Source organism: Ambystoma mexicanum, chromosome 8, assembly GCF_040938575.1.
Source record: "Ambystoma mexicanum isolate Mex_15411 chromosome 8, UKY_AmexF1_1, whole genome shotgun sequence".
In the NCBI taxonomy this organism is placed as follows: Eukaryota; Metazoa; Chordata; class Amphibia; order Caudata; family Ambystomatidae; genus Ambystoma; species Ambystoma mexicanum.
In genome coordinates, this window is record NC_090929.1 from 1,715,642,956 (window position 1) to 1,715,669,420 (window position 26,465).

At 55.2% G+C, this 26,465-nt stretch overlaps 1 protein-coding gene across 1 annotated transcript in view; it reads left to right on the forward strand.

The window, feature by feature from the left end:
* The first annotated feature begins 10,836 nt into the window (after positions 1-10,836).
* Positions 10,837-26,465, forward strand: part of LOC138473482 (deleted in malignant brain tumors 1 protein-like) — a 122,081-nt gene continuing 106,452 nt past the window's right edge. Inside the window, exon 1 of the mRNA XM_069612126.1 lies at positions 10,837-10,855. Within this exon, the coding sequence (XP_069468227.1) occupies positions 10,837-10,855 (19 nt within the window). The remainder of the gene's footprint in view (positions 10,856-26,465) is intronic.

Here is a 26,465-nt window from a genome sequence, read left to right on the forward strand (position 1 = left end):
CAAAATGAGAGACCTGTGTGATACCCTTCACTCTGCTAGTGGCATTGATACATCACCCGAGCTGGAGTTTGCAAAACCTGACCCTGCAGAACGTGCAGATTCAGGGTACAGGAGTCTAATGAATAGAGTGGTTGAATACAAGGGCTGGGGTAGAGCCTCACCCACTTTTGATCACAATGATATGACTGATATACTTGATCAGGGCCCCCAGAAGGATGCAGTTCTCCCCTTCCATAGGGCACTTCAAAGAACGGTAGAAAAAAACTGGGATAGTTCCTGATACAATTGCTGCAGTCAACAATAATTTTCCAAGGAAGTATAGAACTTCTAGTTCTGATCCTGATTATTTAAGCAGGTATCCCACTCCAGAAAGTCTGGTTATTCAGGCTGCAACTTCCTCAAGACAAATAGCATATCCATCTATCCCCCCGAATAGAGAGGATAAGAAGGTGGATGCTTGGGCCCGTAAGGTCTTTACCTCGGGTAGCATGGCTCTCAAGTCAACTAATGTCACCTGTAACCTGGCCAGGTTCACCCATACCCTGTGGGACTGCATTTAAGCGGCCGAGCATATTCCGGAAGGCGAGGAAAGGGAAGGCTTACTGAATATTGTCAAAGACGGAAAGGAGGCAATGGGGGAATGTCTCCAGTCTGGACTGGATCCTGCTGATAGTGTCAGCAGATCCATGGCTGCAAGCACAGTGCTGCACAGATTTGCATGGTTGAGGAAGTCAGGGTTTGCACCAGTTGTGCGGGCCAGACTTCTCAACATGCCTTTTGATGGCTTGAGGTTGTTTGGTAGTAAAGCTGATGAAAGCTTAGAGAAACTACAGACCTCAAAAGCGGCAGCTAAATCTTAGCGCCTCCATGCGATAGCATCAGAAACCTTATTCGGGCTCATCTTCCTGAAGAGGTCGTTCTTTTCGGTACTACTCCTCTTTTGGTAAAGGAAGAGGACAGTCCATTCAAAGAGGCAAGAGAAATGTCGCTAGTGGTGGACGAGGAAAAAGTGCAAAACCAGCCTCAGGAACGGCATCTTTGCCCTCAGCCGCTCATGCAGCCGCTTCCAAATCATTCTGAGGCCTCATCACACAAAACCCCGGTGGGAGGCAGAATCTTTCAGCATCTGAAAGAATGATGGGGCATTACTTTAGATGCTTGTGCACTGAAGACAGTAGCTCAAGGTTACTGCCTTCCCTTCCTAAAAAGACCTCAGGACCATCCACCGGGAACCAACTCTGTCAAAATTCCAGATACACTCCTGTTGCAGGACATTTTAACCCTGCTAGAGAAAGGTGCAATAGAACCAGTACCTGTAGCGGAGAGGAACAAGGTTTAATATTCCCCCTGCTCTCTCATCCCAAAGAAGGACGGAGGACTGAGACCCATCTTGGACTTAAGAAACTTGAACAAGTTCCTGAGGAAGAACAAGTTCAAGATGGTAACCCTTTCTCCTTTCTCAGATCCTTCTGGCTCTCCAACTCCAAAACTAATTGGTATCATTGGACCTTCAGGATGCTTACTTTCATGTGCCAATCCATCCCAAGCACAGAAAGTACCTGAGGTTGGCGGTTCTCACTTTCAGTTTCGAGTTCTGCCATAAAGGCTGACCTCCGCCGCGAGGGTGTTCACCAAACTGATGGCGGTTGTGGCAGCGAGTCTCAGGAGAGGGGGGGATTCACGTCTACCCCTACCTGGATGATTGGCTGATCAGAGCATGTTCTCCGGAACAAGCTCAGGAACATCTGTCAATCACCTGTCACTTCCTTCACAAACTGGCCTTCTGCCTCAATTTCAAGAAGTCTCACATGATACCTTCCCAAATGCTCGAGTTTATCGGAACAGTTTTGGAGACTTCCTCGGGCAAAGCCTCGCCTCCCGAGGTGAGAGCTCTCCACATTCTGCAGATGGTAACAAAGTTCCAGAATGCCCAGCATCTGCCGGCCTTTGGTTTTCTGAGGTTGCTCAACCTCATGGCATCCTGCATTTTTCTGGTGCCACAGGCTCGACTGAGGATGAGATCTCTCCAATGGGCCCTCAGAACTCAGTGGTCCCAATTCTCAGGGAGTATGTTAGATCTCCTGTAAGTCCTGAGCGCAGTTGCTCAGGATCTACTATGGTGGGCTTGCAACGAGAACATCCTCAAAGGAGAATATTTTTGGCAACCATGGCCGGAGATAACTGTAGTGACCGGCGCCTCACTCACGGGGTGCGGAGCCCACACCAACGATATGACAATCAGGAGTCGTTGGTATCCATCAGAGTCCAAACTACACATCAACCTATTGGAGCTGAGGGCAATCAGACTAGCGCTGAAGGCCTTCCTGCCCTCTGTATGGGGAAGAAATGTCCTGATAATGATGGACTACACAGTGGCCATGTACTACCTCAACAAGAGAGGAGGCGTAGGGTCACTACCACTGTGCAGAGAGGCAATACAGCTCTGGTTCTGGGCAATATAAGGAATCTCTCTATCAGCAGTTCACCTAGCCCCAAGAGCAGAACACGGCGGCAGACGCTCTGAGCAGGCAGAGCACAGTCTCCCACGAGTGGGAGCTAGCTCAGGAAGTCCTTCTGGAGATCTTCCCCCTTTGCCGAACCCCTCAAGTGGATCTGTTTGCGACCACGGTAAACAGGAAGTGCGAACAGTACTGCTCAAGGGAATTTCCTCAGAGAGTTTTCACTTATGTATGCGTTTCCTCCAGTCACTGTGAGTCCTCAAGTAATCAGGAGGTTGAGAAAGTTCAGGAAAACCATGATCCTAATTGCCCCGGATTGGGCCAGGAGGACGTGGTACACGGACCTTTTGGACATGTCCATCTGCCCTCCAATACATCTTCCACAAACAGAGGATCTTCTCTCGCAAGAGGAAGTTCGGGTACTTCATCCAGAGGTCAAAACACTCAACCTTCACACATTGTTTCTGAGAGGTTGAGATACAAGGATTGGGATCTTCCGGATGACGTAATGGAGATTTTGCTTTCGGCCAGAAGGCCAGCAACAAAATCCTTGTACCGGTGTCACTAGAACAAGTTCAGTAACTGGTGCAAAGATAAGGATGTGGACCCTTTTCAATGTGGCAGCCCAATGGTGCTCTCTTTCCCATTGCATCTAGCCAATTTGGGGCTCCAGATCGGAACAATTAAAGGATACCTAGCTGCGCTGTCCATTTTCAAGCGTTCCTCAGAAGAGGTTTCTTACTTCAAAATTCCATTAATAATTCAATTCCTGAAAGGGCTTACTAATGTATACCCTGCAGTCCCCTTTCATGTCCCAACTTGGGATTTATATCTAGTACTTAAGTTTTTAACTTGTATACCTTTTGAGCCTCTGCACTCCTGTCCCTTGAGACTTCTAACATTAAAGATTGTCCTTCTTGTGGCCTTAAAATTAGCCCGCCGGGTTAGTGAACTACAGGCTCTCTCGTGTAAACCTCCATATACTACTTTTTACAAGGACAAAGTGGTTCTTAAGGTTGAACCCTCTTTCATACCAAAAGTAGTTTCTGACTTCCATTTGTCACAAAAAATCATATCACCAACCTTCTATCCTCCTCCTCATTTGGGCAAAAGGGCTCTCAGTTTTTACATTTCAAGAATGTCAAAATTAAGTAAAGATGACCAACTTTTTGTAGGTTATACAGGTAATAAATTGGGATTAGCGGTGACAAAACAGACTATGGGCCTCATAACACGTAATGTGGTAAACCATGGTGCTATTAGCACCATGGTTGCCGCTGGTACCATACAAGTACCACCATGGAGAAAAGGGAAATTACCACCCCATTCCAAGGTTGGCGGGCGGTAATTCCCCCTTTCTCCATGGCCCTTCCCCATTCCCATTTTTGCCCCATAGGGCTCAATGGGAATGGGGAAGGAGCTAATTACGGTACTGCAAATTGCGGTACTGTAATTAGCACCAAGGTCCCTTTGCGGGTCCCAACTTTAACGGCTGGTGTACACAAGCTGTTAAGGTCGGGTCCCGCAAAGGGACCTCGTAGTAAGGCGGTAAGGGGTTACCGGTACCGGTGCCCTTACCGGTACCGGTAAACCCTTACCGCCTACTGTGTAATGAGGCCCTATATCCTGTTGGATCATTCTGGCTATAATTGAGTGCTACAGATTGGCAGGAAAAGACCCACAAGATGGGCTTCGAGCCCATTTCACTAGGGGGATTGCTACTTCTGCGGCTCTGAAGAGGGGAGTCCCTGCAGCAGATTTGTTCAGCTCCAACATGGGTGTCAATGCATACCTCCATCAAGCATTATTGTTTAGATGCCTCTTCTTCCAATGAGGGTTTATTTGCCAAGGCGGTACTTCATTCATGAGAACAATAACTAGTGCTCCCACCTCCAGAATTACCACTGCTATGAGAGTCAATCATAAAATGAGGAATACGTGGGAGGACACAATCCATTCGAAGAACAAGTTACTTAACAACTGTAAAGTTCTATCGACTGGATGTTCCTCCCACGTATTCCTCATCGCCCCTCCCATCCTACACCGCAGTACAGTTTACATTACTTACACTTTCCTCTCACCAAAAGTCTATCAGTCATGAGGCACGCCTGGGTGTTCCTCGAATATTTCCTCGAAAAAGCAGAATTGTAGTCAACAGGCACGGCACGGCACGAGCGATTTATACTGTTGGTGACGTCCACATGGTACGGAGCCCGTCGAGGGACGTCGACGGCACGACCTCGTGCACAGCGCCCTCTGCCGGAAACATTTATTCCAAAGCAGCAAAGCTGGCAGGATACGAATGTCATAAGATGAGGAATACATCCAGTTGAAAGAACTGTATAGTTGGTAAGTAACTTGTTCTTCTTGGGTTCAATTGATCAGGTTGATACTGGCTCACCCTTGGGTCCCCCTCTTCTGGCCGCTGACCGCTTCTCAAATCTTAAGGTCTTTTTAAACGTTTCGAGTGGACATCCCTCGGCCGGGTTCACTCTTGTCAACACACTTTTTCTTGGGACTTTAAACTTGCCCCCTTCTCGTCAGCATCCCTCTTCCGGGTTCACTCTTGACAACTTCATATTCACAAATGATTGTGGGATTCACTTCCCTTGCTTTCTTACAGTTCTTAAGTCAAAGGCTTTCGACTGAGCGCCAGGGGACCACTCCGGTGGTGATAGTGCGCGGTACAAATGACCTTTAACATTAACATTAACATATACAGGGATTTTGCTTGACCTCCTGTATGACCACTTGGACCTATCTTGCCGGCTCTCCTACGGACCTCTGGTTTTTGTAGTTTCTTTAAAACAGGTATCAACCATAGTCTCTCGAGTTAGCACCCACGTGGTGCTGGTTCCCTCTGCAGCTGGTCTCCTCTCAACACTTTTACAGTTCTTTGAACTTAGTTCAACTTGCCACTTTACGTCTTTCATTCACCACAGCCCGGCTCTTATTGGCTCTCCCATCGATTCCCCACTGCGATGAACTGCTTCACTTTCCTCGTAACTGGAGTCAAGGCCGGTAACACGATAGCAGGTATTTTCCTTGCTCTTGCTTAACAGCTTGACATCTGCTGCAACACACTTGTGCTATTGTCCTAGGTCTTACGATTCGCTCTGCGGAGGGTTTGCGGGTCTGCGTCGAAAAGCGCAAAGTCGTGTCCTTCCTTGTCAGCCTCTCGATATTCGCTGCTTTTCTCCTTCTTTTGAACTGCTGGGTTTGAATTGCTGTCTCGTTGTGCGGTCTTCCTTGCTCGTACACTGTGCTCTCTTGCTCCACCTTTTATCCCTGTGGGGAATCGAAAGGGCGGTCAGGTGTGTGTGAATCTGATCAATTGCCTGACTTTGTCTGACCCTTGTATTGGGACATGTCAGGTAAACAGCTCTGGTGTTAGTCCGTCCTCTGCTGTTTCACGCAAAAGTGTTTGTGTCGGAAAAGGCGGATGAGGGAGCAGTGATTTTGAATGTCTTCTGTGGTAGGATGGAGAAAAGGTAGTAAAAGAAGTGGGATACCGCGTCTCACCCATCGGTGTCCCACTTCCACTCCCTGACGACCCCCATCCAGGTGATCCTCCCTCAGTGCTCCACCCCCAGGAACTGGATCCAATAGCGATGGCTGTGTCTTGGCCACCTGGATGACATATCCCTGGGGACTAGTCAGGGAGACACCTTCAGGTTTCTCACACTTCACAGTCCTGAAGAAGAGTGTCTGGACATCTTGTGCCCAAGAAGTCCAGCAACATCGTACAGGGTCCGGAAGCTGTTTGTGGGCATTGGAAAGTCACTTTGCTGTGTATCACCCAGGAGAGGGGGTACGCTGGCATAGTGCTGCTCAATGCCTGGAGCTTGCCAAGTTCCAATCAACTGAAGAAATCTTCAAGTGGCACTGCAGCCATGACATTTGTCCACCTTTATATGGTTGAGGAAGTCCAGTGTTGCCACCTGCAGAGACGTGCTGGCCGGTGGGTTTCCTGCCGTTCCGAACCAAAGCATGAGTACTGGGGGTCCAAACTTGGTGGTGGTCCGCAGAGAAGTCAAGTGCTTGAGTCCAAGTTGGCAGAAGCCATCCAGTAATCCTTCCTGTTACTGCAACACCGAAGAATCAAACAGCGGGAAAATGAAAATTACCGAAACCCGACACCTATTTCTTTCACAGTACCAGTCACCACCGAAGGTCATCGATGAAACCCGAAAGGACTCATCCTCACCTCCCCACAAGCCTTGTCGAGGGCCGCAGTAAATTTCAGGTTCGTGCGACATCCACATCCGGCGTAGCGACCCGACCATGGATACCACTGCAACAGGCCTTCACTTTTGCCTTTCTGACACTGCTTGGTCCCCTTCTCCTGCTCGACAGCAACGACCCACTGACGTATTCTTCCAGGTGGGTAAATCCTCGAGGGGCATTGTCGAGTAAAGCTGAGGGGCTCCACCACTTTGCCTTCGAAGGAACCCAGGGTACTGTGATGAGGAAGAGGGGCTTCCGCCCTCAGAGGCCTCTCTTGGCCCCTCTCCCACCTGCAAGGCTAAAAACCTCGGGGTCATCTTCAACTCTGCACTCTCTCCTTCTCCCCTCACATCTCTGACATCTCTAAGAAGTCACACTATCAGCTGCACCTCCTTAGAGGTATTCTTCCTTTCCTCTCCTGCCCCCAGAAGCTCACTGTCTCCAGAGCCCTGGTCCTCTCTAAGCTGGACTATTGTAACAGCCTCTATCTAAATCTGCCTGCTCCTCTGCAACTTATCCAGAACAGGACTGCGAGACTTGTCCTTGTCCTCAAGCCCAGGGACAGTATCTCTCCAGGAATGAAATATCTGCACTGGCTCCCAGTGGCTGTGAGGATTAAGTTCAAAACCCTCTGCATTGTACACAAGGCCTTCTGGGGTCTGGGACCGCAATACCTTCAACTCTCTCTTCCTAAATATCTTCCTTCTCGAGCTCTTTGCTCATCTGCCTCCAACTCCCTCAGGGTCAGTCGCTTCTTCAAGCAACGAATTGGTGGCAGATCACTCTCTTCGGCAGGGGCCTCTCTCTGGAACAGCCTTCCTGCCTCTCTGAAACTTGAGGAGAACCATCTCTGGTTCCGGAAGCACCTCAAAACCTTCCTCTTTGCTTCTGCTTTCTCTCCTCCCCTCTCCTGCTGAATTCCTGACTGAAATTGCACTGGTTACCTGGCCACCCTTTTCTGATCTCTGGCCCAGGCCACGTCAATCTTCCACCTGCACTGCCTCCCTGGCAACCCCTGCACTTGGGGACTATTTTCTGTATCCCTACAGTCCCCCTACCAGCACTTATGTCTGCACTTCCTTGCACTTGCCACTAGCTGGCTGTTTTATTTGTCTTATTTATCTTATTTATTCCACTTTCCCATGTACTGCACTTTCCCCTCTCCCTTCCCCCCGCGCACTTTCCTCTCCCCTCTTCCCATGCACTTGCGCAATCTGAATGACTCCTGGTTTAGTAGGATCGTTGTCTGTCCTCCCTTGTTCCCCCCCTTGCCTCGTCGCGCCTTCAGACACTTGTGTATAGGCGCGTTATAAATGCCATATCATATCATATCCAGGGGTCTCAGATTCGTCTTGGGCTCGGCTCACCTGTTGCTTCCTAGGTACTTTTTGGTGGTGGGACCTGTAAAGAGAAAATCAGACAATTACTGAACATTTAAGGACTGACCTTTAATATAAAAGCAAAGTATAACTCACCTTTTATTGCAGGTTGCCCAGTTGGGGGGATATGCACAAAAAATAGCATTTTACCCTGACATGTATTGTGCCAGTGTTCTAAAGTAATGTGCCTGCATGTCTACATTTGTGGTTTTGAAGTTAAACAGTGTTTAGTAATTGTGGTGCATTTTATTACAACTACCAATTAGTGCATTATTGCTCAAGCTAAGACTAAGGGCCTCATCACGAGTTGGGCGCTAACCCCGGTGGTATTACAGCCGGGCCTATTAGCCCTACTGCCAAACCCCCCACCGCTATTAGCACCGGATCAAGGTTTTGGCGGAACGGTAAGTCCCCTTTCTCCATTGGGCTCATTCGGGAAATTCCCATTCCCCATACCGCCGGCGATAATAGCACCAAAAATCAGCAAAATCGCAGCAGATTTAAAATACGCCAAGCCTGTGATTTGGCGGACCCTTAAATGTGGCGGTAATAGCACTACTGCCGGATTTCAGGTTTACCGTCAAACTCGTGAAGAGGCCCTAACTGTGGTACCACATAGTACTGCACATGTAGTGTTAACTGTTGGAGTAGAGTTTTCTAAGTACAAAAGGAGTCTTATTTAAGTGTATATATTCATCTAAACCTAATCTATTAAATACAAGAATTGTGTTAGCACATAACATAGTGTGTGGCCATGCCATTGTGGGGAGCTTGGGGATTCACTGTACCTAAGAAGCAGCTGCATCGCCTCCCTTGAGTCTCAGCCTTGGTTGCTGGTCCATGGCTAGCCTTTGAGGCCCGTGGCTGGGGTGCTTCTGTGCCTCAACCAAATAGTGGGTAGTACCACCGACAAACCCCTCCAGTCTTTACACACCACATAACGAAACAGACCAGCTCATAGTGACCTGTTAATCCGAACTGAAGCCACAAACAGCTTCAGAGCACTCCCAGCCCCGCTTCCTTTTCAGGTCCACCAGAGCCCTGGAGACCATGAAAATGGCAGCGGTGCGCGGAATAAATCACCTTAACATAACATGCTCAAATATGTTAGGATCGTCAGTGAAGAAGCACAAAACCTTTTTAGGTTTTCTTTGAATGAAAAGGGTTAATTAATTGAAAATGTGATTGGACTTTATACGAATATGTTAACCAGTTCTGCAGTCTCTGTGCATCAATTAATGGGACTTGGTTGTTTGTTTTATTTCTGTAATTTTAAGAGGTCTTGTTCGTATTTGGTTTCTGTATGCATTATGGAGAAATCCCAAAACTCTTACTATTAAAGTCATTTAATCAAACCATTTTTTATGATTTTTGAGAAGTTGCTTGTAAATGAAAAGCCTTAGTAAATAAATAGAATGTTAGTAGACAGCTCCACAAAGTTGCATAGTTTAAACAGTTCATATGCATTTGCCAAAAAGTACCAAAAAAAAGGTTTATAAGCGATACTTACATGTTTGTTATTACTTTGAAGTAGCTTATTGTTTTAAAAACGATTTCAATTTTGGACTCAGCTGGGTTCTCAAACATCAGGGAATGATGTGATAATATGTGACATTTATAACACGCCTGTACACAAGTGTGTTTAAGGCACGAATAAGAAAGCAGATCTGAGGCCTGGTTACAGAAACTTTGCACAACTGTAAAAATGTATTGAAAGTTCATGTTTTTTCCACAACAGCAATTTTTGCCCTAGTGCTTGAACCCTGAAAAATGGCACTCGGCATGGTGAAAGGTTTTCTAATATGGCCTTAATGTTTTTAGCACTAAGGCAAACATTGCCCTAGTGGTACTATTGTGCAACTTTGCACTTGCCCCAGTGCATAGTCACAAAAGTGGAAATTTGCTGGCACCTTTGTGATCGACACGCCTGAAGTTTATTCATGAATGTGCTGTAGGTTGTGCAGACGAGGCTGGAGGTTGTGCAGAATGGCCCGAAGGTTGTGCGGACGGGGCCAGAGGTGATGCAGACAGAGCCGTAATTGGTGCAGACAGAGCCGTAATTGGTGCAGACTAGGATGGAGGTGGTGGTTCAGGCTGGGCTAGGGGTGGTGCAGACTAGGCCGGTGATGGTGGTGCAGACTGGGCCGCAGGTGGTGCAGATAGCACATCAAGTGGTGCAGAAGAGGCTGGAGGTAGTGCAGACGGGGTCGGAGGTGGTGCAAACGGGGCCGGAGGTGGTGCAGACTGGGCCGGAGGTGGTGCAGACTGGGCCGGAGGTGGAGCAGATGGGCCAGAGGTGGTGCAGATAAAGCCAGAAGTGGTGCAGAGTGGGCCAGAGGTGGTGCAGATGGGCCAGAGGTGGTGCAGACTGGACAGCAGGTGGTGCAGACTGGGCAGGACTGGTGCTGCTTTTCCATTTTCCATTGTTCTGGAATGTTGCATTTGGAATGGCTTTGGAATGAGTGAAAGCAGCAAAGGCTAATGGCTGCCCCCACCCAGGAGGCTGAAGTGAATCCCCCTGTGCGCCTGGCAGCAGGGTCCGTAACACGAGAGTGAGTGCCAGGCGTACTATCCAGTAATGGCTTTGGTCATGCCCTGCCTCGCAATGGCCGCTGCCACTAAGGTTTCCTCCTCAGGGGACTTCCTGTTACCAGCCTGGTGCTTTCTACACAGTCTCTGATTTTTCTGATTATGTCTCCTTATGATGTCCTACAAGTGGAAGAATAAACTGCCTTTCTATTGTGATCCAAACAGATTCTGGCGTGTCCGCGATGACCACTGGGGTCCCAGGTAAGAGCAATGTCCTGACTCTGAGGTTTTATTCAAGCTGGTCCTTCAGGAATTGAGGTGTTGCACCCTTGGATGGACAGAGCTTTACAGTAATAATAGGGACAGGCAGGGGAGGGGACACGAGAACTGGGTTTATAGACTGTTGAGAGGGTGTGGGTACATAGATCTGGCTCTATGAATGTCCCGTCCACCAATAGAAACCACCCATATATTCTAGACAGGTCGGCACACCATCAGTTTGCTAAAACTTGGCCTAGCACGAATTCAGTTTAGCACTCCAAGCACTTTACGCCGCCCTCGGGCATCCTTGGAATCTTACACAGTGGCAAAGCCAAGCTTCCAGCTGCCCGGGTCATTTGCCATCCACATTCATTTGACAATTTCTCCTTCAAAACACGTGTGCTCCCATATTGGTTTGCCAAGAACATGGGTCTGATGTCATCTGAGTTATGTTAACAGTGATTGGTCTCAGTGAGCAAGCATCCATCATGGACACACGTTTCGCGCCCCACAGTGCTTTCTCAAGGCTCTTGAAATGGCAGTCAACAGGGAATTAAAATATGTAGATTATGTGAAAAGCGAAAAAGCTGTTTAAACTGGAAAACTGAAAGTAGAAACATTTGCTATTTCGTTTTTCCATGTGCTGCCTCTCTGCCATTTTACTTCACTTCACGTCAAGAGCGCCGTGAACGCGCACTCCGGGCCACCATGAACGAGCCTCAGTTTAGAGGGCCTGTGTATTATACACTGCTGGGTAGCGCGGAGGCTGTGCGCTTGGGCCCATCACACACTTCAGGCACTTGTTTACTTGTCTATGCAGCGGCTTCACTCTAATGTGCCAGAACGGGGGGGGGGGGGCAGTGGTGCCCAGAGTCCTGGTGTCACTGCCCTGTGGGCCCGCCCGAGCCTGGACTCAGCCCTCCTCTCACACTTGCCAGCAGACGGAAGGGTCCACCTCTCGGTGTACTGGCGACCCGTCCGAGCCCAGCTTCCATCTCACTGTGCCCACCTCGGTTCCTTTACTGGGCACCATGGAGATGGGTGAAAGGGTTTCAGTCTGCAGACTTCAGGAATAAAATGTCCTTTTTTTCTTTTTAACTTTTCTAACAGATTTGGCAAAAAGACTATCAACAACAAAAAGACCCCGAGGTACAGTATTTAGCTTCTCAGCACTGCTGCTTGCTAATTGTGCTGGGTCTGCAGAGGAATGAAAGGGTGGGGGCAGGGGGTTGAATGAGCTGGGGAGGGACTGGTGTGGACATTAGATAATTGTTCATTGAGGGGGGGGGGCAATTAGGAAAAGAAGGTCACAAGGGTGATTATCCACATTTCACCCTACAATTATTTTTGGCAAAGGAGAAAAATGTTAAGTGACAAAAACAGAATTACTATAAGTTCGAATTAATTTTATAGACAAAGAAAATGTAGTAATCAAATATTCTGCCCCACATCTGCTTCTCATGTTCTCCCTCCTGCCCACCATTCCCACCTCCTCATGTTCTCCCTCCTGCTGCCCTCCATCTCCACCTCCTCATGTTCTCCCTCCTGCTGCCCTCCATCTCCACCTCCTCATGTTCTCCCTCCCGCTGCCCTCCATCCCCACACCCTCATGTTCTCCCTCCTGCCCACCATTCCCACCTCCTCATGTTCCCCCTCCTGCTGCCCACCATCTCCGCCTCCTCATGTTCTCCCTCCTGCTGCCCTCCATCTCCACCTCCTCATGTTCTCTCTCCTGCTGCCCACCATCTCCACCTCCTCATGTTCTCTCTCCTGCTGCCCACCATCTCCACCTCCTCATGTTCTCTCTCCTGCTGCCTTCCATCTTCACCTCCTCATGTTCTCTCTCCTGCTGCCCACCATCTCCACCTCCTCATGTTCTCTCTCCTGCTGCCTTCCATCTTCACCTCCTCATGTTCTCCCTCCTGCTGCCCTCCATCTCCACCTCCTCATGTTCTCCCCTCCTGCTGCCCCCATCTCCACCTCCTCATGTTCCCCCTCCTGCTGCCCTCCTCTCACCTCCTCGTGTTCTCTCTCCTGCTGCCCACCATCTCCACCTCCTCATGTTCTCCCTCCTGCTGCCCTCCATCTCCACCTCCTCGTGTTCTCCCTCCTGCTGCCCTCCATCTCCACCTCCTCATGTTCCCCCTCCTGCTGCCCTCCATCGCCACCTCCTCATGTTCTCCCTCCTGCTGCCCTCCTCTCACCTCCTCATGTTCCCCCTCCTGCTGCCCTCCATCTCCACCTCCTCATGTTCTCCCTCCTGTTGCCCCTCCATCTCCACCTCCTCATGTTCTCCCTCCTGCTGCCCTCCGTCTCCACCTCCTCATGTTCTCCCTCCTGCTGCCCTCCATCTCCACCTCCTCGTGTTCTCCCTCCTGCTGCCCTCCATCTCCACCTCCTCATGTTCTCCCTCCTGCTGCCCTCCATCTCCACCTCCTCGTGTTCTCTCTCCTGCTGCCCACCATCTCCACCTCCTCATGTTCTCCCTCCTGCTGCCCTCCATCTCCACCTCCTCGTGTTCTCCCTCCTGCTGCCCTCCATCTCCACCTCCTCATGTTCCCCCTCCTGCTGCCCTCCATCTCCACCTCCTCATGTTCTCCCTCCTGCTGCCCTCCTCTCACCTCCTCATGTTCCCCCTCCTGCTGCCCTCATCTCCACCTCCTCATGTTCTCCCTCCTGCTGCCCACCATCTCACCTCCTCGTGTTCTCCCTCCTGCTGCCCTCCATCTCCACCTCCTCATGTTCCCCCTCCTGCTGCCCTCCATCTCCACCTCCTCATGTTCCCCCTCCTACTGCCCTCCATCTCCACCTCCTCATGTTCTCCCTCCTGCTGCCCTCCTCTCACCTCCTCATGTTCCCCCTCCTGCTGCCCTCCATCTCCACCTCCTCATGTTCTCCCTCCTGTTGCCCTCCATCTCCACCTCCTCATGTTCTCCCTCCTGCTGCCCTCCATCTCCACCTCCTCATGTTCTCCCTCCTGCTGCCCACCATCTCCACCTCCTCATGTTCCCCCTCCTGCTGCCCTCCATCTCCACCTCCTCATGTTCTCCCTCCTGCTGCCCTCCATCTCCACCTCCTCATGTTCCCCCTCCTGCTGCCCTCCATCTCCACCTCCTCATGTTCTCCATCCTGCTGCCCTCCATCTCCACCTCCTCATGTTCTCCCTCCTGCTGCCCCATCTCCACCACCTCATGTTCTCCCTCCTGCTGCCCTCCATCTCCACCTCCTCGTGTTCTCCCTCCTGCTGCCCCATCTCCACCACCTCACGTTCTCCCTCCTGCTGCCCACCATCTCACCTTCTCGTGTTCTCCCTCCTGCTGCCCACCATCTCCACCTTCTCATGTTCCCCCTCCTGCTGCCCACCATCTCCACCTCCTCGTGTTCTCCCTCCTGCTGCCCACCATCTCACCTCCTCGTGTTCTCCCTCCTGCTGCCCTCCATCTCACCTCCTCATGTTCTCCCTCCTGCTGCCCTCCATCTCCACCTCCGCATGTTCCCTCTCCTGCTGCCCTCCATCTCACCTCCTCATGTTCTCCCTCCTGCTGCCCTCCATCTCCACCTCCTCATGTTCTCCCTCCTGCTGCCCTCCATCTCCACCTCCTCATGTTCCCCCTCCTGCTGCCCTCCATCTCCACCTCCTCATGTTCTCCCTCCTGCTGCCCCCCATCTCCAACTCCTCGTGTTCTCCCTCCTGCTGCCCTCCATCTCACCTTCTCATGTTCTCCCTCCTGCTGCCCTCCATCTCCACCTCCTCATGTTCTCCCTCCTGCTGCCCTCCATCTCCACCTCCTCATGTTCTCCCTCCTGCTGCCCCCCATCTCCAACTCCTCGTGTTCTCCCTCCTGCTGCCCTCCATCTCACCTTCTCATGTTCTCCCTCCTGCTGCCCTCCATCTCACCTCCTCATGTTCTCCCTCCTGCTGCCCTCCATCTCCACCTCCTCATTTTCTCCCTCCTGCTGCCCTCCATCTCCACCTCCTCATGTTCTCCCTCCTGCTGCCCCCCATCTCCAACTCCTCGTGTTCTCCCTCCTGCTGCCCTCCATCTCACCTTCTCATGTTCCCCCTCCTGCTGCCCTCCTCTCACCTCCTCATGTTCCCCCTCCTGCTGCCCTCCATCTCCACCTCCTCAGGTTCTCCCTCCTGCTGCCCTCCATCTCCACCTCCTCATGTTCCCCCTCCTGCTGCCCTCCATCTCCATCTCCTCATGTTCTCTCTCCTGCTGCCCTCCATCTCCACCTCCTCATGTTCTCCCTCCTGGTGCCCCCCATCTCCAACTCCTCGTGTTCTCCCTCCTGCTGCCCTCCATCTCACCTTCTCATGTTCCCCCTCCTGCTGCCCTACTCTCACCTACTCATGTTCCCCCTCCTGCTGCCCTCCATCTCACCTCCTCATGTTCTCCCTCCCGCTGACCTCCATCTCCACCTCCTCTTGTTCCTCCTCCTGCTGCTCTCCATCTCCACCTCCCCATACTCCCCCTCCTGCTGCCCCCATCCCCACCACCTCATGTTCTCCCTCCTGCTGCCCACCATCCCCACCTGCTCATGTTCTCCCTCCCGCTGCCCTCCATCTCCACCTCCTCATGTTCCCTCTCCTGCCCACCATTCCCACCTCCTCATGTTCCCCCTCCTGCTGCCCTCCATCTCCACCTCCTCATGTTCCCCCTCCTGCTGCCCTCCATCTCACCTCCTCATGTTCTCCCTCCTGCTGCCCTCCACCTCCACCTCCGCATGTTCCCTCTCCTGCTGCCCTCCATCTCACCTCCTCATGTTCTCCCTCCTGCTCCCCACCATCCCCACCTCCTCATGTTCTCCCTCCTGCTGCTCACCATCTCCACCTCCTCATGTGCCCCTTCCTGCTGCCCTCCATCTCCACCTCCTCATGTGCCCCTTCCTGCTGCCCTCCATCTCACCTCCTCATGTTCTCCCTCCTGCTCCCCACCATCCCCACCTCCTCATGTTCTCCCTCCTGCTGCTCACCATCTCCACCTCCTCATGTGCCCCTTCCTGCTGCCCTCCATCTCCACCTCCTCATGTGCCCCTTCCTGCTGCCCTCCATCTCCACCTCCTCACGTTCTCCATCCTGCTGCCCTCCATCTCCACCTAATCATGTTCTCCCTCCTACTGCCCACCATCCCCACCACCTCATGTTCTCCCTCCTGCTGCCCACCATCTCCACCTTAAAATGTTCCCCCTCCCGCTGACCTCCATCTCCACCTCCTCATGTTCCTCCTCCTGCTGCTCTCCATCTCCACCTCCCCATACTACCCCTCCTGCTGCCCCCATCCCCACCACCTCATGTTCTCCCTCCTGCTGCCCACCATCCCCACCTCCTCATGTTCTCCCTCCCGCTGCCCTCCATCCCCACCTCCTCATGTTCTCCCTCCCGCTGCCCTCCATTCCCAACTCCTCATGTTCCCCATCCTGCTGCCCTCCATCTCCACCTCCTCATGTTCCCCCTCCTGCTGCCCTCCATCTCCACCTCCTCAAGTTCCCTCTCCTGCTGCCCTCCATCTCACCTCCTCATGTTCTCCCTCCAGCTCCCCACCATCCCCACCTCCTCATGTTCTCTCTCCTGCTGCTCACCATCTCCACCTCCTCATGTGCCCCTTCCTGCTGCCCTCCATCTCCACCTCCTCATGTGCCCCTTCCTGCTGCCCTCCATCTCCACCTCCTCATGTTCCCCATCCTGCTGCCCTCCATCTCCACCTCCTCATGTTCCCCCTCCTGCTGCCCTCCATCTCCACCTCCTCATGTTCCCCCTCCTGCTGCCCTCCATCCCCACCTCCTCATGTTCTCCCTCCTGCTGCCCTCCATCTCCACCTCCTCATGTTCCTCCTCCTGCTGCCCTCCATCTCCACCTCCTCATGTTCTCCCACCTGCTGCCCACATTCTCCACCTCCTCGTGTTCTCCCTCCTGCTGCCCTCCATCTCACCTCCTCATGTTCTCCCTCTTGCTCCCCACCATCCCCACCTCCTCATGTTCTCCCTCCTGCTGCCCTCCATCTCCACCTCCTCATGTTCCTCCTCCTGCTGCCCACCATCTCCACCTCCTCATGTTCCCCCTCCTGCTGCCCTCCATCTCCACCTCCTCATGTTCCTCCTCCTGCTGCCCACCATCTCCACCTCCTCATGTTCCTCCTCCTGCTGCCCACCATCTCCACCTCCTCATGTTCCCCCTCCTGCTGCCCTCCATCTCCACCTCCTCATGTTCTCCCTCCTGCTGCCCACCATCCCCACCTCCTCATGTTCTCCCTCCTGCTGCCCTCCATCTCCACCTCCTCATGTTCCCCCTCCTGCTGCCCTCCATCTCCACCTCCTCATGTTCCCTCTCCTGCCCACCATCTCCACCTCCTCATGTTCCCCCTCCTGCTGCCCTCCATCTCCACCTCCTCATGTTCCCTCTCGTGCCCACCATCTCCACCTCCTCATGTTCCCCCTCCTGCTGCCCCCCATCTCCACCTCCTCATGTTCTCCCTCCCGCTGACCTCCATCTCCACCTCCTCAGGTTCCTCCTCCGGCACTCTCCATCTCCACCTCCTCATGTTCCCCCTCCTGCTGCCCTCCATCTCCACCTCCTCATGTTCTCCCTCCTGCTGCCCTCCATCTCCACCTCCTCATGTTCCCCCTCCTGCTGCCCTCCATCTCCACCTCCTCATGTTCCCTCTCCTGCCCACCATCTCCACCTCCTCATGTGCCCCTTCCTGCTGCCCTCCATCTCCACCTAATCATGTTCTCCCTCCTGCTGCCCACCATCCCCACCTCCTCATGTTCTCCCTCCTGCTGCCCACCATCTCCACCTCCTCATGTTCCCCCTCCTGCTGCCCCCCATCTCCACCTCCTCATGTTCTCCCTCCCGCTGACCTCCATCTCCACCTCCTCATGTTCCCCCTCCTGCTGCCCTCCATCTCCACCTCCTCATGTTCTCCCTCCCGCTGACCTCCATCTCCACCTCCTCATGTTCCTCCTCCTGCACTCTCCATCTCCACCTCCTCGTGTTCTCCCTCCTGCTGCCCTCCATCTCCACCTCCTCATGTTCCCCCTCCTGCTGCCCTCCATCTCCACCTCCTCAGGTTCTCCCTCCTGCTGCCCTCCATCTCACCTCCTCATGTTCTCCATCCTGCTGCCCTCCATCTCCACCTCCTCATGTTCCCCCTCCTGCTGCCCTCCATCTCCACCTCCTCATGTTCCCCCTCCTGCTGCCCTCCATCTCACCTCCTCAAGTTCTCCATCTTGCTGCCCCCCATCTTCACCTCCTCATTTTCCCCCTCCTGCTGCCCTCCATCTCCACCTCCTCATGTTCCCCCTCCTGCTGCCCTCCTCTCACCTCCTCATGTTCTCCATCCTGCTGCCCCCATCTTCACCTCCTCATGTTCCCCCTCCTGCTGCCCTCCATCTCCACCTCCTCATGTTCCCCCTCCTGCTGCCCTCCATCCCCACCTCCTCATGTTCTCCCTCCTGCTGCCCTCCATCTCCACCTCCTCATGTTCCCCATCCTGCTGCCCACCATCTCCGCCTCCTCATGTTCTCACTCCTGCTGCCCACCATCCCCACCTCCTCATGTTCTCCCTCCTGCTGCCCTCCATCTCCACCTCCTCATGTTCCCTCTTCTGCTGCCCTCCATCTCCACCTCCTCATATTCTCCCTCCTGCTGCCCACCATCTCCACCTCCTCATGTTCTCCATCCTGCTGCCCTCCATCTCCACCTCCTCATGTTCCCCCTCCTGCTGCCCTCCATCTCCATCTCCTCATGTTCCCCCTCATGCTGCCCTCCATCTCCACCTCCTCATGTTCCCCCTCCTGCTGCCCTCCATCTCCACCTCCTCATGTTCTCCCTCCTGCTGCCCTCCTCTCACCTCCTCATGTTCCCCCTCCTGCTGCCCACCATCTCCACCTCCTCATGTTCCCCCTACTGCTGCCCTCCATCTCACCTCCTCAAGTTCTCCATCTTGCTGCCCCCATCTTCACCTCCTCATTTTCCCCCTCCTGCTGCCCTCCATCTCCACCTCCTCATGTTCCCCCTCCTGCTGCCCTCCATCTCCACCTCCTCATGTTCCCCCTCCTGCTGCCCTCCATCTCCACCTCCTCATGTTCTCCCTCCTGCTGCCCTCCATCTCACCTCCTCATGTTCCCTCTCCTGCCCACCATCTCCACCACCTCATGTTCCCCCTCCTGCTGCCCACCATCTTCGCCTCCTCATGTTCTCACTCCTGCTGCCCACCATCCCCACCTCCTCATGTTCTCCCTCCTGCTGCCCTCCATCTCCGCCTCCTCATGTTCCCCCTCCTGCTGCCCTCCATCTCACCTCCTCATGTTCTCCCTCTTGCTGCCCTCCATCTCCACCTCCTCATGTTCTCCCTCCTGCTGCCCACCATCCCCACCTCCTCATGTTCTCCCTCCTGCTGCCCTCCATCTCCACTTCCTCATGTTCTCCCTCCTGCTACCCTCCATCTCACCTCCTCATGTTCCCCCTCCTGCCGCCCTCCATCTCCACCTTCTCATGTTCCCCCTCCTGCTGCCCACCATCCCCACCTCCTCATGTTCTCCCTCCTGCTGCCCACCATCTCCGCCTCCTCATGTTCTCCCTCCTGCTGCCCCATCCCCACCTCCTCATGTTCTCCCTCCTGCTGCCCCATCCCCACCTCCTCATGTTCTCCATCCTGCTGCCCTCCATCTCCACCTCCTCATGTTCTCCCTTCTGCTGCCCACCATCTCCACCTCCTCATGTTCCCCCTCCTGCTGCCCTCCATCTCCACCTCCTAATGTTCTCCCTCCTGCTGCCCACCATCCCCACCTCCTCATGTTCTCCCTCCTGCTGCCCTCCATCTCCACCTCCTCATGTTCCCCCTCCTGCTGCCCTCCATCTCCACCTCCTCATGTTCCCTCTCCTGCCCACCATCTCCACCTCCTCATGTTCCCCCTCCTGCTGCCCTCCATCTCCACCTCCTCATGTTCCCTCTCGTGCCCACCATCTCCACCTCCTCATGTTCCCCCTCCTGCTGCCCCCCATCTCCACCTCCTCATGTTCTCCCTCCCGCTGACCTCCATCTCCACCTCCTCAGGTTCCTCCTCCTGCACTCTCCATCTCCACCTCCTCATGTTCCCCCTCCTGCTGCCCTCCATCTCCACCTCCTCATGTTCTCCCTCCTGCTGCCCTCCATCTCCACCTCCTCATGTTCCCCCTCCTGCTGCCCTCCATCTCCACCTCCTCATGTTCCCTCTCCTGCCCACCATCTCCACCTCCTCATGTGCCCCTTCCTGCTGCCCTCCATCTCCACCTAATCATGTTCTCCCTCCTGCTGCCCACCATCCCCACCTCCTCATGTTCTCCCTCCTGCTGCCCACCATCTCCACCTCCTCATGTTCCCCCTCCTGCTGCCCCCCATCTCCACCTCCTCATGTTCTCCCTCCCGCTGACCTCCATCTCCACCTCCTCATGTTCCCCCTCCTGCTGCCCTCCATCTCCACCTCCTCATGTTCTCCCTCCCGCTGACCTCCATCTCCACCTCCTCATGTTCCTCCTCCTGCACTCTCCATCTCCACCTCCTCGTGTTCTCCCTCCTGCTGCCCTCCATCTCCACCTCCTCATGTTCCCCCTCCTGCTGCCCTCCATCTCCACCTCCTCAGGTTCTCCCTCCTGCTGCCCTCCATCTCACCTCCTCATGTTCTCCATCCTGCTGCCCTCCATCTCCACCTCCTCATGTTCCCCCTCCTGCTGCCCTCCATCTCCACCTCCTCATGTTCCCCCTCCTTCTGCCCTCCATCTCACCTCCTCAAGTTCTCCATCTTGCTGCCCCCCATCTTCACCTCCTCATTTTCCCCCTCCTGCTGCCCTCCATCTCCACCTCCTCATGTTCCCCCTCCTGCTGCCCTCCTCTCACCTCCTCATGTTCTCCATCCTGCTGCCCCCATCTTCACCTCCTCATGTTCCCCCTCCTGCTGCCCTCCATCTCCACCTCCTCATGTTCCCCCTCCTGCTGCCCTCCATCCCCACCTCCTCATGTTCTCCCTCCTGCTGCCCTCCATCTCCACCTCCTCATGTTCCCCCTCCTGCTGCCCACCATCTCCGCCTCCTCATGTTCTCACTCCTGCTGCCCACCATCCCCACCTCCTCATGTTCTCCCTCCTGCTGCCCTCCATCTCCACCTCCTCATGTTCCCTCTTCTGCTGCCCTCCATCTCCACCTCCTCATATTCTCCCTCCTGCTGCCCACCATCTCCACCTCCTCATGTTCTCCATCCTGCTGCCCTCCATCTCCACCTCCTCATGTTCCCCCTCCTGCTGCCCTCCATCTCCATCTCCTCATGTTCCCCCTCATGCTGCCCTCCATCTCCACCTCCTCATGTTCCCCCTCCTGCTGCCCTCCATCTCCACCTCCTCATGTTCTCCCTCCTGCTGCCCTCCTCTCACCTCCTCATGTTCCCCCTCCTGCTGCCCACCATCTCCACCTCCTCATGTTCCCCCTACTGCTGCCCTCCATCTCACCTCCTCAAGTTCTCCATCTTGCTGCCCCCATCTTCACCTCCTCATTTTCCCCCTCCTGCTGCCCTCCATCTCCACCTCCTCATGTTCCCCCTCCTGCTGCCCTCCATCTCCACCTCCTCATGTTCCCCCTCCTGCTGCCCTCCATCTCCACCTCCTCATGTTCTCCCTCCTGCTGCCCTCCATCTCACCTCCTCATGTTCCCTCTCCTGCCCACCATCTCCACCACCTCATGTTCCCCCTCCTGCTGCCCACCATCTTCGCCTCCTCATGTTCTCACTCCTGCTGCCCACCATCCCCACCTCCTCATGTTCTCCCTCCTGCTGCCCTCCATCTCCGCCTCCTCATGTTCCCCCTCCTGCTGCCCTCCATCTCACCTCCTCATGTTCTCCCTCTTGCTGCCCTCCATCTCCACCTCCTCATGTTCTCCCTCCTGCTGCCCACCATCCCCACCTCCTCATGTTCTCCCTCCTGCTGCCCTCCATCTCCACCTCCTCATGTTCTCCCTCCTGCTACCCTCCATCTCACCTCCTCATGTTCCCCCTCCTGCCGCCCTCCATCTCCACCTTCTCATGTTCCCCCTCCTGCTGCCCACCATCCCCACCTCCTCATGTTCTCCCTCCTGCTGCCCACCATCTCCGCCTCCTCATGTTCTCCCTCCTGCTGCCCCATCCCCACCTCCTCATGTTCTCCCTCCTGCTGCCCCATCCCCACCTCCTCATGTTCTCCATCCTGCTGCCCTCCATCTCCACCTCCTCATGTTCTCCCTCCTGCTGCCCACCATCCCCACCTCCTCATGTTCTCCCTCCTGCTGCCCTCCATCTCCACCTCCTCATGTTCTCCATCCTGCTGCCCTCCATCTCCACCTCCTCATGTTCTCCCTCCTGCTGCCCACCATCCCCACCTCCTCGTGTTCTCCCTCCTGCTGCCCACCATCCCCACCTCCTCATGTTCTCCCTCCTGCTGCCCTCCATCTCCGCCTCCTCATGTGCTCCCTCCTGCTGCCCACCATCCCCACACCCTCATGTTCTCCCTCCTGCTGCCCCATCCCCACCTCCTCATGTTCTCCCTCCTGCTGCCCCATCTCCACCTCCTCATGTTCTCCCTCCTGCTGCCCTCCATCTCCACCTCCTCATGTTCTCTGTCCTGCTGCCCTCCATCTCCACCTCCTCATGTTCCCCCTCCTGCTGCCCTCCATCTCCACCTCCTCATGTTCTCCATCCTGCTGCCCTCCATCTCCACCTCCTCATGTTCTCCCTCCTGCTGCCCCATCTCCACCTCCTCATGTGCCCCTTCCAGCTGCCCACCATCCCCACCACCTCATGTTCTCCCTCCTGCTGCCCTCCATCTCACCTCCTCATGTTCTCCATCTTGATGCCCCCCATCTCCACCACCTCGTGTTCTCCCTCCTGCTGCCCTCCATCTCCACCTCCTCAGGTTCCTCCTCCTGCTGCCCTCCATCTCCACCTCCTCCTGCTGCCCACCATCTCCACCACCTCGTGTTCTCCCTCCTGCTGCCCTCCATCTCCACCTCCTCATGTTCTCCCTCCTGTTGCCCTCCATCTCCACCTCCTCATGTTCTCCCTCCTGCTGCCCTCCATCTCCACCTCCTCATGTTCCCCCTCCTGCCCTCCATCTCCACCTCCTCATGTTCTCCCTCCTGTTGCCCTCCATCTCCACCTCCTCATGTTCTCCCTCCTGCTGCCCACCATCCCCACCTCCTCATGTTCCCCCTCCTGCTGCCCACCATCCCCACCTCCTCGTGTTCTCCCTCCTGCTGCCCTCCATCTCACCTCCTCGTGTTCTCCCTCCTGCTGTCCTCCATCTCACCTCCTCATGTTCTCCCTCCTGCTGCCCCCCATCTCCACCTCCTCATGTTCTCCCTCCATCTGCTCTCCATCCCCACCTCCTCATGTTCTCCCTCCATCTGCTCTCCATCTCCACCTCCTCATGTTCTCCCTCCTGCTGCCCTCCATCTCCACCTACGCATGTTCCCTCTCCTGCTGCTCTCCATCTCACCTCCTCATGTTCTCCCTCCTGCTGCCCTCCATCTCCACCTCCTCATGTTCTCCCTCCTGCTGCCCTCCATCCCCACCTCCTCATGTTCTCCCTCCTGTTGCCCTCCATCTCCACCTCCTCATGTTCTCCCTCCTGCTGCCCTCCATCTCCACCTCCTCATGTTCCCCCTCCTGCCCTCCATCTCCACCTCCTCATGTTCTCCCTCCTGTTGCCCTCCAGCTCCACCTCCTCATGTTCTCCCTCCTGCTGCCCACCATCCCCACCTCCTCATGTTCCCCCTCCTGCTGCCCACCATCCCCACCTCCTCGTGTTCTCCCTCCTGCTGCCCTCCATCTCACCTCCTCGTGTTCTCCCTCCTGCTGTCCTCCATCTCACCTCCTCATGTTCTCCCTCCTGCTGCCTTCCATCTCCACCTCCTCATGTTCTCCCTCCATCTGCTCTCCATCCCCACCTCCTCATGTTCTCCCTCCATCTGCTCTCCATCTCCACCTCCTCATGTTCTCCCTCCTGCTGCTCTCCATCTCCACCTACGCATGTTCCCTCTCCTGCTGCCCTCCATCTCACCTCCTCATGTTCTCCCTCCTGCTGCCCTCCATCTCCACCTCCTCATGTTCTCCCTCCTGCTGCCCTCCAACCCCACCTCCTCGTGTTCTCCCTCCTGCTGCCCTCCATCTCACCTCCTCATGTTCTCCCTCCTGCTGCCCTCCATCTCACCTCCTCATGTTCTCCCTCCTGCTCCCCACCATCTCCACATCCTCATGTTCCCCCTCCTGCTGCCCTCCATCTCCACCACCTCACGTTCTCCCTCCTGCTGCCCTCCATCTCCACCTCCTCATGTTCTCCCTCCTGCTGCCCTCCATCTCCACCTCCTTATGTTCCCCCTCCTGCTGCCCTCCATCTCCACCACGTCACGTTCTCCCTCCCGCTGACCTCCATCTCCACCTCCTCATGTTCCCTCTCCTGCTGCCCACCATCTCCGCCTCCTCATGTTCTCCCTCCCGCTGCCCACCATCCCCACCTCCTCATGTTCTCCCTTCTGCTGCCCTCCATCCCCACCTCCTCATGTTCCCCCTCCTGCTGCCCTCCATCTCACCTCCTCATGTTCTCCCTCCTGCTCCCCACCATCCCCACCTCCTCACGTTCTCCATCCTGCTGCCCACCATCTCCACCTCCTCATGTTCCCCCTCCTGCTGCCCCCATCTCCACCTCCTCATGTTCTCCCTCCCGCTGACCTCCATCTCCACCTCCTCATGTTCCCCCTCCTGCTGCCCCCCATCTCCACCTCCTCATGTTCTCCCTCCCGCTGACCTCCATCTCCACCTCCTCATGTTCCCCCTCCTGCTGCCCCCCATCTCCACCTCCTCATGTTCTCCCTCCCGCTGACCTCCATCTCCACCTCCTCATGTTCCCCCTCCTGCTGCCCCCCATCTCCACCTCCTCATGTTCTCCCTCCCGCTGACCTCCATCCCCACCTCCTCATATTCTCCATCCTGCTGCCCTCCAGCTCCACCTCCTCATGTTCCCCCTCCTGCTGCCCTCCATCTCCACCTCCTCATGTTCCCCCTCCTGCTGCCCTCCATCTCCACCTCCTCATGTTCCCCATCCTGCTGCCCTCCATCTCCACCTCCTCATGTTCCCCCCCCTGCTGCCCTCCTCTCACCTCCTCATGTTCTCCCTCCTGCTGCCCTCCATCTCACCTTCTCATGTTCTCCCTCCTGCTGCCCACCATCTCCACCTCCTCATGTTCACTCTCCTGCTCCCCACCATCCCCACCTCCTCACGTTCTCCATCCTGCTGCCCACCATCTCCACCTCCTCATGTTCCCCCTCCTGCTGCCCCCCATCTCCACCTCCTCATGTTCTCCCTCCCGCTGACCTCCATCTCCACCTCCTCATGTTCCCCCTCCTGCTGCCCCCCATCTCCACCTCCTCATGTTCTCCCTCCCGCTGACCTCCATCTCCACCTCCTCATGATCCCCCTCCTGCTGCCCCCCTTCTCCACCTCCTCATGTTCTCCCTCCCGCTGACCTCCATCCCCACCTCCTCATATTCCCCATCCTGCTGCCCTCCAGCTCCACCTCCTCATGTTCCCCCTCCTGCTGCCCTCCATCTCCACCTCCTCATGTTCCCCCTCCTGCTGCCCTCCATCTCCACCTCCTCATGTTCCCCATCCTGCTGCCCTCCATCTCCACCTCCTCATGTTCCCCCTCCTGCTGCCCTCCTCTCACCTCCTCATGTTCTCCCTCCTGCTGCCCTCCATCTCACCTTCTCATGTTCTCCCTCCTGCTGCCCACCCTCTCCACCTCCTCATGTTCACTCTCCTGCTGCCCACCAACTCCACCTCCTCATGTTCCCCTCCTGCTGCCCACATTCTCCACCTCCTCGTGTTCTCCCTCCTGCTGCCCTCCATCTCGCCTCCTCATGTTCTCCCTCCTGCTCCCCACCATCCCCACCTCCTCATGTTCTCCCTCCTGCTGCCCTCCATCTCCACCTCCTCATGTTCCCCCTCCTGCTGCCCTCCATCTCCACCTCCTCATGTTCTCTCTCCTGCTGCCCTCCATCTCCACCTCCTCATGTTCCCCCTCCTGCTGCCCTCCATCTCCACCTCCTCATGTTCTCCCTCCTGCTGCCCACCATCCCCACCTCCTCATGTTCTCCCTCCTGCTGCCCACCATCTCCACCTAATCATGTTCTCCCTCCTGCTGCCCACCATCCCCACCTCCTCATGTTCTCCCTCCTGCTGCCCTCCATCTCCACCTCCTCATGTTCCCCCTCCTGCTGCCCTCCATCTCCACCTCCTCATGTTCCCCCTCCTGCTGCCCTCCATCTCCACCTCCTCATGTTCCCCCTCCTGCTGCCCTCCATCTCCACCTCCTCATGTTCCCTCTCCTGCCCACCATTCCCACCTCCTCATGTTCCCCCTCCTGCTGCCCTCCATCTCCACCTCCTCATGTTCCCGCTCCTGCTGCCCTCCATCTCCACCTCCTCATGTTCCCCCTCCTGCTGCCCTCCATCTCCACCTCCTCATGTTCCCCCTCCTGCTGCCCACCATCTCCACCTAATCATGTTCTCCCTCCTGCTGCCCACCATCCCCACCTCCTCATGTTCTCCCT